General features: G+C 37.5%; 1 protein-coding gene across 1 annotated transcript; it reads left to right on the forward strand.

Annotated features, from left to right (window-relative positions):
* Positions 1-5612: 5612 nt before the first annotated feature.
* On the forward strand, positions 5613-6554 carry LOC100461165 (olfactory receptor 9K2-like). Its single transcript, XM_002823364.2, has one exon. The coding sequence runs from the start codon at positions 5613-5615 to the stop codon at positions 6552-6554; it is 942 nt and encodes a 313-aa protein (XP_002823410.2).
* The last annotated feature ends 7000 nt before the right edge of the window (positions 6555-13554 follow it).

Below are 13554 nucleotides of genomic sequence, written 5' to 3' on the forward strand. Positions count from 1 at the left end.
TCCCTGCACAAGCTCTCTGTTTGCCTGCTGCCAACCATGTAAGATGTAACTTGCTCCTCCTTGCCTTCCACCATGATTGTGAGGCCTCCCCAGCCATGTGGAACTATTAGTCCATTAAACCTCTTTTCTGCATAAATTACCGAGTCTTGGGTATATCTTTATTAGCAGCATGTAAATGGACTAATACAGGTACTATACTAGCCTGAACATTCTAACATAATTAAGCAATTAAGCAATTTATGTTTTTTGTTTCTGACTAGAACTATATTTTATGTAACACTTAATTTTTAGCACAATTTTTTAACCTTGCTTTGTCATTCAGGTGTATCTTATTATTTTCCTTTATTCCAATGTTACAATCTCCAAAATTATCAGAAGCATGTATTTGAGAGCACCTGTCAAAATTCTATAGCTTACTATAAACCAGCTTTTGAAAAGGATTAAAACAAGAAAACAATTGTCTGTGAATAGCAAAATGTCCAGGGTAGTTACAGATATAAATACAATTGACAAAGAAATTTAGTTATCTCCATCCTTTACAATAACTTAACAACCTTAATTATGATTGATAACATATACTCACACATTATAATTTTAGAAATCCCATGCAATTTTGGAACATATATTAGCATTATTCACAAAAATATAACCTAAAGAAGATTGAACATCATTTTGGCAATCCCATATACCTAAATATGTCAAATAATTCTGTTTACCTCTTTTCTGGATGTTTCAGGGGCCCTCTGATCCATCCAAAAAGCCAGTCATCAGGAAAGACAATTTTGAAATTGAAGTTTGATTTTGGAAAGCCTGTTAAATATGTTCAAAGTTTAAAACACTTGATATTATGAAATAGAATTTCAGATTACTGTAAATTACTTATTTTGCCAAAATGATGACTCAGAAATTTAAAAATTGTATAACCCCTTACAATTTTGCTAAAGAGCAGAGTAGTGCTTTAAGAATACCTTGTTGTGCTTTTCTTTTAATGCTCAATTTACAGAATAACCATATAATACCCCCTTTGAATGTAGTCAATATGTTCACATAGAGAATTTCTATTTCAAGATTAATTTTTAGAAACCTTCCACCACTTGTTTGAACTTTCAGCTTTGTCTTACATAATTTAAAACAATTTTTTAACCCTAGGCAAAAAACAACTAGAGAGAGCAAAACCAAATTTCATGGGCAGACAAATTTATATAACAAAGTGTGACTATGAATCTCCAAATATTAGCAGGTGGGAACAAAGCATCAACCTCAAAACCTGAGCATTATTGGCCGCTGTGTTGGAGAAAGCAAATGGAAGAAATCAGATTTCTAATAGATATGAGAACAAACAAATTCAAAGTAGCCAACAGGTATTCCCTAGAAAGTGTGGCAGACCAAAATGAGAATAGCAGCTAAAATAGGAGAGCTTTTACCCACTCTAACAGTGAGTCTGTGTAAGGAACACATGGTAAGGCCTAAAACAGTTATGAAAGCCTAGCCCATGTAAACTTTCAAAACATGCCAGCTTCATATCCAGACATAGCCTCACATTGAAAAGAAGTGGTCATAATTATTCACCCCCTCCCTTTGTCCATCCTTTTTGCTATGTCATTTTTCAATGCTCTCCAACTCAGGGAAGGGATGCTCTGCCCATTGCTTGATTCATCCATATCTCTTGCTTTGGCCAGTGAGCTGTTTGCTGGAAAAGTGCTTGTGGTATATTTCTGCTTTTATTTGTCTTTCTCAATCATAGCTATAAGAAGATGTCCAGGGTTGCCTGATGGAAGATAAGACACACGCAGAGAAGATACAAGTTGCTTCAGTCATCCCAGCTAAGGTCATCCTCAACCAGCCAACAATAGAGACTGCATAGCTAATATCATCAGAGATTCCTAGTTGATGAGCCCAGTAACATGAGTTTAATGACACTTAGGCTTTGTGGTTGTTCTGTACACATTATTTTTGTAATAGCTGGTAAGTATGCTAAATAAAATTTAATTTAGATATTTAATCTTGTACATTATATTCTAAGTCTTTGGTAACTGAAATTCAGTATATGGTATACTGAATGGCTACATGTTCATTTCTTTCAAGCTTATTAGTTTTTTTCATTACTTCTTGTATTTCAGTGAGATAGGCACATTCTAATGTTTGGACTCTCAATCTTGTGGTCTAGCGAGAACCACAGTACTTAGTACTTCAGAGGTGACTTAGTACATCAGAGGCGACAAGGCCTTGAGATAATAATTGTCACATATTCAAATAGGCTTGCTTGTTAATTGAATCTTGCTCATTAATTTTAATTATAAATACATTGGTAACCTGGTATGTAATATATTGTATGATACAATAGGCAAAATAGAAATCACCTATGATCCCACAAGAAAATGGCAACAAAAAAACCTATAGAACATAAGACTATGAGCTATCACATAAAAGAAGCAATACAAAAATTCATTGTGAATGTGGAAGGTATAAATTCAACTGAGAAATGGAAATTATGTGAAATACATTACCTCAACCTAAAGCAAGTTTTTCTAACAAGAAATTATTTCCATAAAGACTCTGAGATGGTTCAAGGTAAGTAATAAGGATAGATAGTATCCTTTTCTTGTTGTCTCTTCCTTCCTATGTGGCCCTGGTGGAATGAAACTGGAACTTTTCATTGTTATCACCCATAATTGACTTATTCTTAGCTTCCCCCTGAGGGATCCCCTTCCACAATCTATACTGTAATTACCTGAAATAGTTGCAATAGCGCTAACTAGGGGCACCACCAGTCCCTCCTGCCGTATTCCCATAGATCATCAGGGATTACCACAGTTCACTGGTGATTTAATCTTTGCCTTATTTAAATTTCCTTTTTGCTTTCATTGTTCTCATTCCAATGCCTGTAATATACACTACAACACAGGGGAGGCGTGTTCATGCAGTGTGATCCTTTAGGTTCAGTTGCATTTCCTTTTCAGTTTCAATAAAGAAATATTCATAGGCCTGGAAGAGGCCTTGGTAGATTCTCTTCCATCCTCTTTTCTCTTGAGAGGGGTATATAATTACAGGGGATTTTCAGGCAAAAACACTATTAAGGAAATGAAAAAGACATTCTTAATTCAAGAATGAGCTATTATTAATCTATAAGGGCCTAAAACAGAATAAAATTACATATTTCAAAACAAGATTTTTATATCTTACGCTAAACTTTTATTTTTATTATGCTTAATTTTGTCATTGTCTTTAATTTCCATAATATAGTTTTACAACCTTTTTGCCTTTCTAGAATTAAATACAATAACTTTTTTATCCTCACATCTACCAGTAGAAATTTGCTTAACAAAAGTCAAGAAAGAAGACATATTCAGGTAAGAGATGAGTTTTTTTTTTATTTTAGTCAAATAATTAATCATCCTTAAGTATTTCTGCATGCTTTATCAAATAAAAATTATTTTATGGTTGGCAACATTTTCTTGTTGCCAATTATAAAATAAACCCAGTATGCATCTTAAAAAATAACAATCTTTTTATTGAAGGGTAGATTACAACATGCTGATTATTTCATAATAAATTGAAGGCGAACAAAGGAGAAAATGCAGTGCACTTGTAGTTTGAGAAGAAACTAATTTCTAATACTCATGGGTCACCTTATTCTGGCTGACATACAGTAGATGGCCCACAAGTGTTCAGTGATTGAACGAATGATTGTATGAATAAATATTATTCTTGAAAAAAATTAATCTCAATAATTACTTCCTGATCATACTGGATACTGTCAGGTATAGTTTCAGAAAATATTCTGTAATTTAATTAATAAAACTGGGAATTAGAAGAAAGAAAATTTGCTGCTAAAATACTGCCAAATATCCAGTTGCGTGGTATGAATTTGGTAGCTTCAATAAGGCCTTCTTATTTACTCTAAAAATTTCTAATATTTTACTTGTTCTATTAGCCACCTATTATCTGACGATGAGTGGCTGGAATTTCTCTGTTAAATCTTCATTCCCTTAGCCCTAGTTTTACAATGATATTTAAGTGCAATCATTCTTGCAGATATTAACAGGAACACCTAGTGCTTTTCTTAACAACAAATTTAATTAGGATTATTTAAGTGGGTTTCAAGATGGAGCAGTGGGGGAGAGAAGAAATCTAGGAATCATATTGAGTTGTTAACCAGTTATTTTTCTTGTGAACTAAGTTGCTAACTTTTAAAAAACATATAGTATTGGGAGGAGAGGAGAAAGATCGGGTGATGAGAAGATGATAACAACAGGAGCTGAGTGATTTGGGGAGAAGATAAAGCAGACAGAAAGGTCACACGCGTGAGGGAAGATGAGAGCCAAGGCCAAAATATGATGACTCTGTCCTTCATGCCAACCAAGATAGTACTTTTTAGATTATTTTCTGTGTTTGAAAACCAGAAAGCCTGCAAATTTATAAGACAGAGAAATCTGACTACTTAAGATTTGTGTGATAGATTCAAAGTAACCACCATGACTATTTTAATACATTCAGAAACAGGCTGGGCACAGTGGCTCATGCCTGTAGTCCCAGCACTTTGGGAGGCCGAGGCGGGCAGATGGCCTGAGGTCAGGAGTTTGAGACCAGCCTGGCCAACATGGCGAAACTCTGTCTCTATTAAAAATACGTAAATTAGCTGGGCGTGGTGGCATGTGCCTATAGTCCCAGTTACTCTGGAGGTTGAGGCAGGAGAATCGCTTAAACCCAGGAGGCAGAGGTTGCAGTGAGCCACAATCACACCACTGCACTACAGCCTGGGCAACAGAGTGAGACCCCATCTCAAAAAAAAAAAAAAAAAAAAGAAAAGCTCTCAAAATTAATACTTTTTTCCTAGCTAAAAATTTTAGTCAATTTATTGTGTTGAAGCTTCCTTTTTTTTTTAATTCCACATGTGTTTAAGATTAAATTGGCTTCTTGACAGACCTGTGCAGGATTTGTAAGGTTCATGGATTTCTTTTCCTGGTAATGTGTCTGCACTTTGTCCACTTTACGAAGGTGATGGTGCATTCTATTTTTAAGGGTTTTTTTTTTTTTTAAGTTTAGGAGACTCAATTAAATCCCTTGGTAACCTATTTCAAACTATCACAAACAGTTAATACCCTATTAATGTCTAATGTCTATTCATGGAGTCTTAAATCATTTTTAAATTTGATTCTTCTATTGTAAAATAGAAGCATTATTAAGAATAAAATAAATTTGAAATTACCAGCTAAAGATGACAACAAATATTTATACATCTCTCAAAACTTTCAGTTAGTGTATATTAAACTTACCATGAATATCAAGTGAGGATCTAAACAGGTATAAAGAAAAGAGTGAAAGGCACATTGTCGTAATGGGAAGAGCACTGGGTTTGGAGAAACACATTAGAAAGCAATGAGTTTAGTAACTTATATTTGTGTGAAGATGGGTAATTAAAATATACCTCATGTTGAGTTCCTATAAAAGGGTGCAGCAGTTCATGCCTAACAGAATTGGGGGTCCAAAAGGACATGACAACACAAATTTCAATATCTTCCATAACTAAAAACGGATATTTTATCATCCCGAGAAATAGGCAGAAAGTTCAGTTTTTAACCTTGTCTTGTGCCTTTTAACAGGTTCTTGCCATGGGTGACAAGGTAACAGGCAACCATTCAGATGTAACTGATTTCATTCTTGAAGGCTTCAGGGTCTGCCCAGAGTTCTACATTCTCCTCTTCTTCCTGTTCCTGCTGGTCTATAGCATGGTTCTTTTGGGGAACATTAGTGTGATGACAATCATTGTAACTGACTCCCAGCTGAACACACCAATGTATTTTTTTCTAGGCAACCTCTCCTTCATTGACGTCTCCTACTCCACTGTTATTGCTCCTAAAGCCATGGCCAACTTCCTGTCTGAAAAAAAGACAGTCTCTTTTGCAGGTTGTGTTGCCCAGTTATTCCTTTTTGCCCTGTTCATTGTAACAGAGGGGTTTATCCTGGCAGCCATGGCCTATGACCACTTCAGTGCCATCTGCAATCCTCTTCTTTACAGTGTTCACATGTCAAGATGCCTCTGCACTCAGTTGGTTGCTGGTTCTTATTTCTGTGGCTGGGTCAGTTCCATCCTCCAAGTCAGTGTAACATTCTCAGTTTCCTTCTGTGCTTCCAGAGTCATTGATCACTTCTACTGTGATTCTCATCAAATTGAAAAGATTTCCTGTTCTAATCTCTTTGTCAATAAGATGGTATCTCTGAGTTTGAGTGTCATCATTATTTTGCCTACAATTGTTGTTATTATAGTATCTTACATGTACATTGTATCCTCAGTCTTGAAGATCCCCTCCAGTGAAGGGAGAAAGAAAGCCTTTTCCACTTGCAGCTCCCATCTGGGTGTTGTAAGTTTGCTCTATGGGACTGTTTCCTTTGTGTACCTCACACCTCCAAGCAATCCTGAACTTCACAAAGTGGCTTCCGTATTTTACATATTGGTTACACCCATGTTAAACCCTCTGATCTACTCTCTAAGAAATAAAGATGTCAAAGAAGCTTTGAGAAAAATCCTGTGTAACAAAAAGGCTTTATCCTAATTCTACTTTCTTATGATTTCCTCATTAATGGGTCCATTGATTCTTTCATTTTGATTTGCTTTTAATATGGAGCCAAGCTTGAGTCACTTAAGATCCTTTAACATTGAACAAATAAAAGAGATTTAATAGGAGCAAACCTTGATACTTTCTTCAGCAATCCTTTCTATCGATTTTATCATATTTGGAAATCTGAAGTACTTAACAATTTACATTTAAAAGCATATGCTTGAATCAGGAAAATCATAGCAATGTGGAAACAAAATACTACTTGAAAAATATAAATACCCTCATTCATTAAAATACAACATCAATACAAGAGTTAATGGATGCTGGGCTTCATACCTTGGTGATGGGATCATCTGAGCAGTAAACCACCATGGCACACATAACAAACCCACACATCTGGCACATGTACTGCTGAACTTAAAAGTTGAAGAAAAATTAAATGTGATCATTTTGTCTTCCAAACATTTGTTGTATTGATGCTGTTTTGTTTTGTTTTGTTTTTGAGACGGAGTCTCCCTCTGTCGCCCAGGCTGGTGTGCAGTGGCGTGATCTCGGCTCACTGTAAGCTTCGCCTCCCAGGTTCATGCCATTCTCCTGCCTCAGCAGGAGTATGCTGGGACTACAGGCACCCGCCACCATGCCCTGGCTAATTGTTTGTATTTTTAGTAGAGAGGGGGTTTCACCGTGTTAGCCAGGATGGTCTTGATCTCCTGGCCTCGTGATCTGCCTACCTCGGCCTCCCAAAGTGCTGGGATTACAGTCGTGAGCCACCGCGCCCGGCCTCCGTATAAATGCTGTATTTTAATGAATGAGGGTATTTATATTATATGTGAAAGTATCAAGGTTTGCTGCTATTATATCTCTTTTATTTGTTCAATGGGATAAAATTGTAATGTTGATGGAAAGATGTAGAAGTAAGGGGATGTTGTAAAAATGTCATACTATTTCATGAATGTTTGCTTACTTCCATAATATCAGAATACATCAATTTAGTGAATCAATTTTTTGAAAGATCCCAGTGATCATAGGGAGTATGATTCAAATTCCTTTCAAAGTTTAAAAAAGGAGAAGTAGAATAGGGAGAGATGGGGAATAGTAGAACAGAAGTACCCTGGCATGTAACATAATCTTAATTTTAAAAAAAAGGCTTCTCAGTTCTTATGCATTCCAATTAGAAAGTTAGAAAAATTTCTTAACCAAAGACCACAATATCTTTTATCACAGTAAAGATCATTTTTATACTATTCCAAATGTGGTTCTCTATTTAAAAAATAGATTTTATTCATTTCTTACCATTATTTCCAATAAGTCAATTAATATTATATCGTCACCTTCTGTGTTTCAACTACAAACATCTCTTTTTCATTTGCTTTATTGAGTGTATTCCAGGTAGGTTTACATGTATGTAAAACATTGAAAATCACTTTGGCTAAAGTAAACAAGAGGGATATATTGGGTGTGTATGTGGAGCACACTAAATAAAGAGAAAAACAAGGGAAAAAATCTTGTAATTGTTTAGGAATTAAGGCATCTCAACGAATCAAGGAGCAACTGCTGAAGAGTCTGCTAGCAGAATCCAGTCTCACTGAGTATTACATGTGAACTCCATGCATTTTCAAACTTTTTTTTTCATTTGATGTAAATTTGAGTTCTGATAGAGAGTATCATGTAGACCCAGTTTTGGGTAGTAGCCTGCCCTTATACTAGAGGATGGCTAGACCCTTGATTATGACTTTATCTAATTAGAAGTCCGCAAAGCATAATGGCACACCTAATAAGTGGCTAAAATTTAAAAAACTGACAATGTTAAATACTGGTGAAAATGCAGAGCAATAGGAATGCTCATTCATTGCTGTTGAGGATGGAAAATAGTACAGCAGACAGTGTGGCATCTATGCAGCCAATTAACTGTACAAACCAGCATTTGTGCTTCTGTGTATTTACCTCACTGATTTGAAAACTTATGTTCACATAAAAACTGCACATGAAATATTTGTCTTTCTGTGTCCAGCTTGTTTCACTTAAGATAATAACGTCCAGTTATTAGTTGTTGCAAAAGACAGGATTTCATCATTTTTATGGCTGCATAGTATTCCATTGTATATATATACGACATTTTCTTTACCCAGTCATCCATTGATGGACTCAGGTTGATTCCAAATCTTTGCTATTGTGAATACTGCTGCAATAAACATACAAGTTCAATTATCTTTTTGATGTATTGATTTCTTTTCCTTTGGGTAGATACCCAGTAATGGTATTCCTGGATCAAACTGTAGTTCTATTTTTAGTTCTTTGAGAAACCTCTATACTGTTTTTCATAGAGGTTGTACTGATTTATACTCTTGCCAACAGCATATAAGTGTTCCCTGTTTTCTACATCCTTACTAACGACAGTTATTAATCATAAATGGATGCTAAAAATGTGTACACATGGATGTAAAGAGTGAAATGACAGAAAATGGAGACTCAGAAAGGTAATGGTGTGTGAGGGGAATGGATGATAAGAAATTACTTAGTGGGTACAATGTACTTCATTTGAGTGATAGATACCCTAAAGGCCCTGACTTGACCACTACACATGTAACAGAATTGCACTTGTACCACCCAAATGTGTATAAATAGAAACTGCATGTAAATGTTTACAGACTTAATCATAGTCACCCCAAACTGGAAGCAATCAAGATGTTCTTTGGTAGGTGAATGTATAAACAAACTGTGGTATATCTATACAATGGAATGCTATTTATTTATTTATTTTTCTTTCTCTTAAACAAATTTTTAAAAGAAATTGAATTTATAACTTTATTTCTTTTATTAATTTTCTTTTTTGAGACAGAGTCTCCAGCCCAGGTTGGAGTGCAATGGCTCAATCACAGCTCACTGCAGCCTTGACCTCCCACACTCAAGTGATCCTCCCACCTCAGACTCTCAAGTAGCTGGAACCACAGGGATGTGCCACCATGCTTGATTAATTTATTAAAAAACTTTTTGTATATAGGGGTCTTCTTATGTTTCCCAGTCTGGGCCTGACTCATGGGCTCAAGCAATCCTCCCACATTGGCCCCCCAAAGTGCTGGGATTATAGGTGTGAGCCATCACACCCAGCCTGGAATGCCATTTAGAAGTAAAAAGGGCTGGGCACGTTGGTTCACATCTGTAATCCCAGCACTTTGGGAGGCCCAGGTGGGTGGATCACCTGAGGTCAGGAGTTAGAGATCAATCTGACCAATATGGTGTAACCCCGTCTCTACTAAAAATATCAAAATGAGCTGAGCATGGTGGTGGGCACCTGTAATCCCAGCTACATGGAGGCTGAGGCAGGAGAATTGCTTGAACATGGGAGGTGGAGATTGCAGTGAGCCAAGATTGCTCCACTGCACTCCAGCCTGGACAACAAGAGCAAAATTCTGTCAAAAAAAAAAGAAAGAAAGAAAGAAAGAAAAGAAAAGAAAAAAAGAAGAAACTTTTAATTCATGTAAAGATATGAAGAAATCTTAAATGCATTTTACTAAGTGAATGTAGGATTACATTCATATGATATTCTGGAACAGGTAAAATTATAAGGAAGAAAAATAGGTAGGTAGTTTCCAGGGATTTGAGGTGGGAGTAGTGTTTGACTAGAGGAGCTTTAGGGGATTTTCAGGGTGGTGGATATAATCTATATGATATTACAGAGGCAGATACATGAAGCTATGCATTTGTCAAATCCCATTGAACCTTGTAGCACAGAGTGAACCTTATGTCTACAAATTTAAGAAACCAGGAGAGCAGGGGATCCTGGGGTGAAATGCAGACTGAAAAAAGAATCACACTGTACTATACATGTATGACATAATCTCACTGAAGAGGAATGGGGAGAAAGTGCTGTCCTAAGTAATTTTGGAAAACAGCTTTTTGGCTTGTAACTATGAGACTAAATATAAAAGCAATAGTTCATGAACATAGTACTCCAGTTGGTAACGTTGTTTCTCACAGGGAGACAGGTTTGTAATTGTGAAAGTTCTGTGTTTGTAGACTGAGATTGGATAAATAAATGAATATGTGGTGAATGCTGGAGACCTCCAGCTTTCTCACTGCTGGAATGAAAGTTTAAAAGCAAAGAAGATGAGAGTGAATCATGTAGTATAGGATTAGTACTGGAGACATCAGCAGGAATTCATCTTTAGATTATTATAAATATAGATGGAAATAATTATGTATATGTATATATATATATATGGGTTGGCATGTGTATTTTCTAGCTGTCTGTTGGGAGAGTGTACAGGCAATGACACTGCAATACTAACCAAAACATTTATCACCCCAGTTCTGTTTTCTGGCACCATTCCCCAATTAAAGTAACCAGGAATAATTGGAGAAGTGTCTGATTCTAGGGGTAGGGAAAGAAGCACCAGCTTAAACATCTTATAGTGCCAAAAAGTAAGGGAGTATCTATTGCTTATATAGAGTAGCGTACAGAAAGTGTGGGGAACAACTTGATAATGGAGAAACCTAGAAAACACTCTTTCACCCAGGTGTCAAGTTTAAAGTAAATAATCAGTGATAAGCTATGTTGATAATATATATTATATATTATACTTACTGATGTGATGTGATGAGAATGGCACTTCATCTCTGTTGTCTTCCTTCCCACACCCATGTTTCCACAGGAGGAAAACATCAGACAAAACTGAATTGAGGATATTCTATAAAATACCTCATAAGTGCTCCTCAAAACTGCCAAAATGATCAAAAACAAGAGAAGTCTGAGAAACTCTCAGAGACAAGTGGGCCCTCAGAGATATGAGAACTAAATTAATGTGGTGCTCTAGATGGAATTCTAGAAAAGAAAGAAAATATTAGGGGAAAAAGTTAGTAAAAAATGGAATCAATTGTGGGGTTTAGTTAGTAGTCATATACCATTATTGCTTCCTTGGTTGTGACAAATGTTCCATAGTAGTGTAAGATGTTAACAATTTGGGAAACTTAGAGGTTTGTAGGACCTCTATGTACTATCTTTACAGTTTTTCTGGAAATTTAAAATAATTCTAAAATTAAAAGTGCATTTAAATCAAAATTATGAGCATATTTTTAGGAAAAGGAAATGAACAGCAGGCAGGCTACATTAAAAATAAGTCCACTGCAGATGACTGGTAAGATGGCCAAATAGGAACAGCTTCGGTCTGCAGCTCCCAGCGAGATCAACGCAGAAGGCGGGTGATTTCTGCATTTCCAACTGAGGTACCCAGCTCATCTCATTGGGACTGGTTAGACAGTGGGTGCAGTCCACAGAGAGCAAGCTGAAGCAGGGTGGGGTGTCGCCTCACCTGGGAAGTGCAAGGGGTCAGGGAACTCCCTCCCCTAGCCAAGGGAAGCCATGAGGGACTGTGCCATGAGGAACAGTGCACTCCAGTCCAGATACTATGCTTTTCCCACGGTCTTCACAACCTGTACACCAGGAGATTCCCTTGGGTGCCTATACCACCAGGGCCCTAGGGCCCTGGGTTTTAAGAAGAAAACTGGGTGGCTATTTAAGTAGACACCGAGTTAGCTTCAGGAATTTTTTTTCATACCCTAGTGGCACCTGGAATGCCAGCAAGACAAAACTATTTCACTCCCCTGGAAAGGGGGCTGAAACCAGGGAGCCAAGTGGTCTTGCTCAGCAGATCCCACCCCCAAGGAGCATAGCAAGCTAAGATCCACTGGCTTGAAATTCTTGCTGCCAGCATAGCAATCTGAAGTTCACCTGGGATACTCAAGCTTGATGGGGGAGGGGCTCCCACCATTACCGAGGCTTAAGTAGGCAGTTTTCCCCTTACAGTGTAAACAAAGCCACCAGGAAGTTCGAACTGGGCAGAACCCACTGCAGATCAGCAAAGCTGCTGTAGCCAGACTGCCTCTCTAGATTCATCTCTGGGCAGGGCACAGTTGAAAACAAAAAACAAAAAACAAAACAAACAAACAAAAAAAAGCAGCCCCAGTCAGGGGCTTACAGATAAAACTCTCATCTCCCCAGGACAGGGCACCAGGGGAAGGGGCAGCTGTGGGTGCAGCTTCAGCACACTTAGAAGTTCCTGCCTGCCAGCTCTGAAGAGAGCAGCAGATTTCCCAGCACGGTGCTCAAGCTCTGCTAAGAGACAGAGTGCCTCCTCAAGTGAGACCCTGACCCCCATGCCTCCTGACTGGGAGACACCTCCCAGCAGGGGTTGACAGATGCCTCCTACAGGAGAGCTCCAGCTGGCATCTGGTAGGTGCCCCTCTGGGATGAAGATTCTAGGGAATGAACAGGCAGCAATCTTTGCTGTTCTACAACCTCCGCTGGTGAAACCCAGGCAAACAGGTCAGGAGTGGACCTCCAGCAAACTCCAGCTGACCTGCAGCAGAGGGGCCAGATTATTAGAAGGAAAACAAACAAACAGAAAGGAACAGCATCAACATCAACAAAAAGGACATCCACACAGAAACCCCATCCAAAGATCACCAACATAAAAGGCCATAGGTAGATAAATCCTTGAAGATAAGGAAAAAAGTGCACAAAGGCTGAAAATCCCCTAAACCAGAATGCCTCTTCTTCTCCAAAGGATTACAACTCCTCACCATGAAGGGAACAAAAGTGGATGAAGAATGAGTTTGACAAATGGACAGAAGTAGACTTCAGAAGCTGAGTAATAACAAACTCCTGCAAGCTAAAGGAGCATGTTCTAACCTAATGCAAGGAAGCTAAGAACCTTGAAAAAAGGTTAGAGGAATTGCTAACTAGAATAACCAGGTTACAGAAAAACATAAATGAGCTGATGGAGCTGAAAAACACAGCATAAGAACTTCATGAAGCATACACAATTGTTGATAGCTGAATTGATCAAGCGGAAGAAAGGATACCAGAGATTGAAGATCAACTTAATGAAATAAAGCATGAAGACAAAATTAGAGAAAAAAGAATGAAAAGGAATGAACAAAGCCTCCAAGAAATGTGAGGCTATGAAAAGACCAAACCCACATTTGAATAGTGTAC

Source organism: Pongo abelii, chromosome 10, assembly GCF_028885655.2.
Source record: "Pongo abelii isolate AG06213 chromosome 10, NHGRI_mPonAbe1-v2.0_pri, whole genome shotgun sequence".
Classification (NCBI taxonomy): domain Eukaryota; kingdom Metazoa; phylum Chordata; class Mammalia; order Primates; family Hominidae; genus Pongo; species Pongo abelii.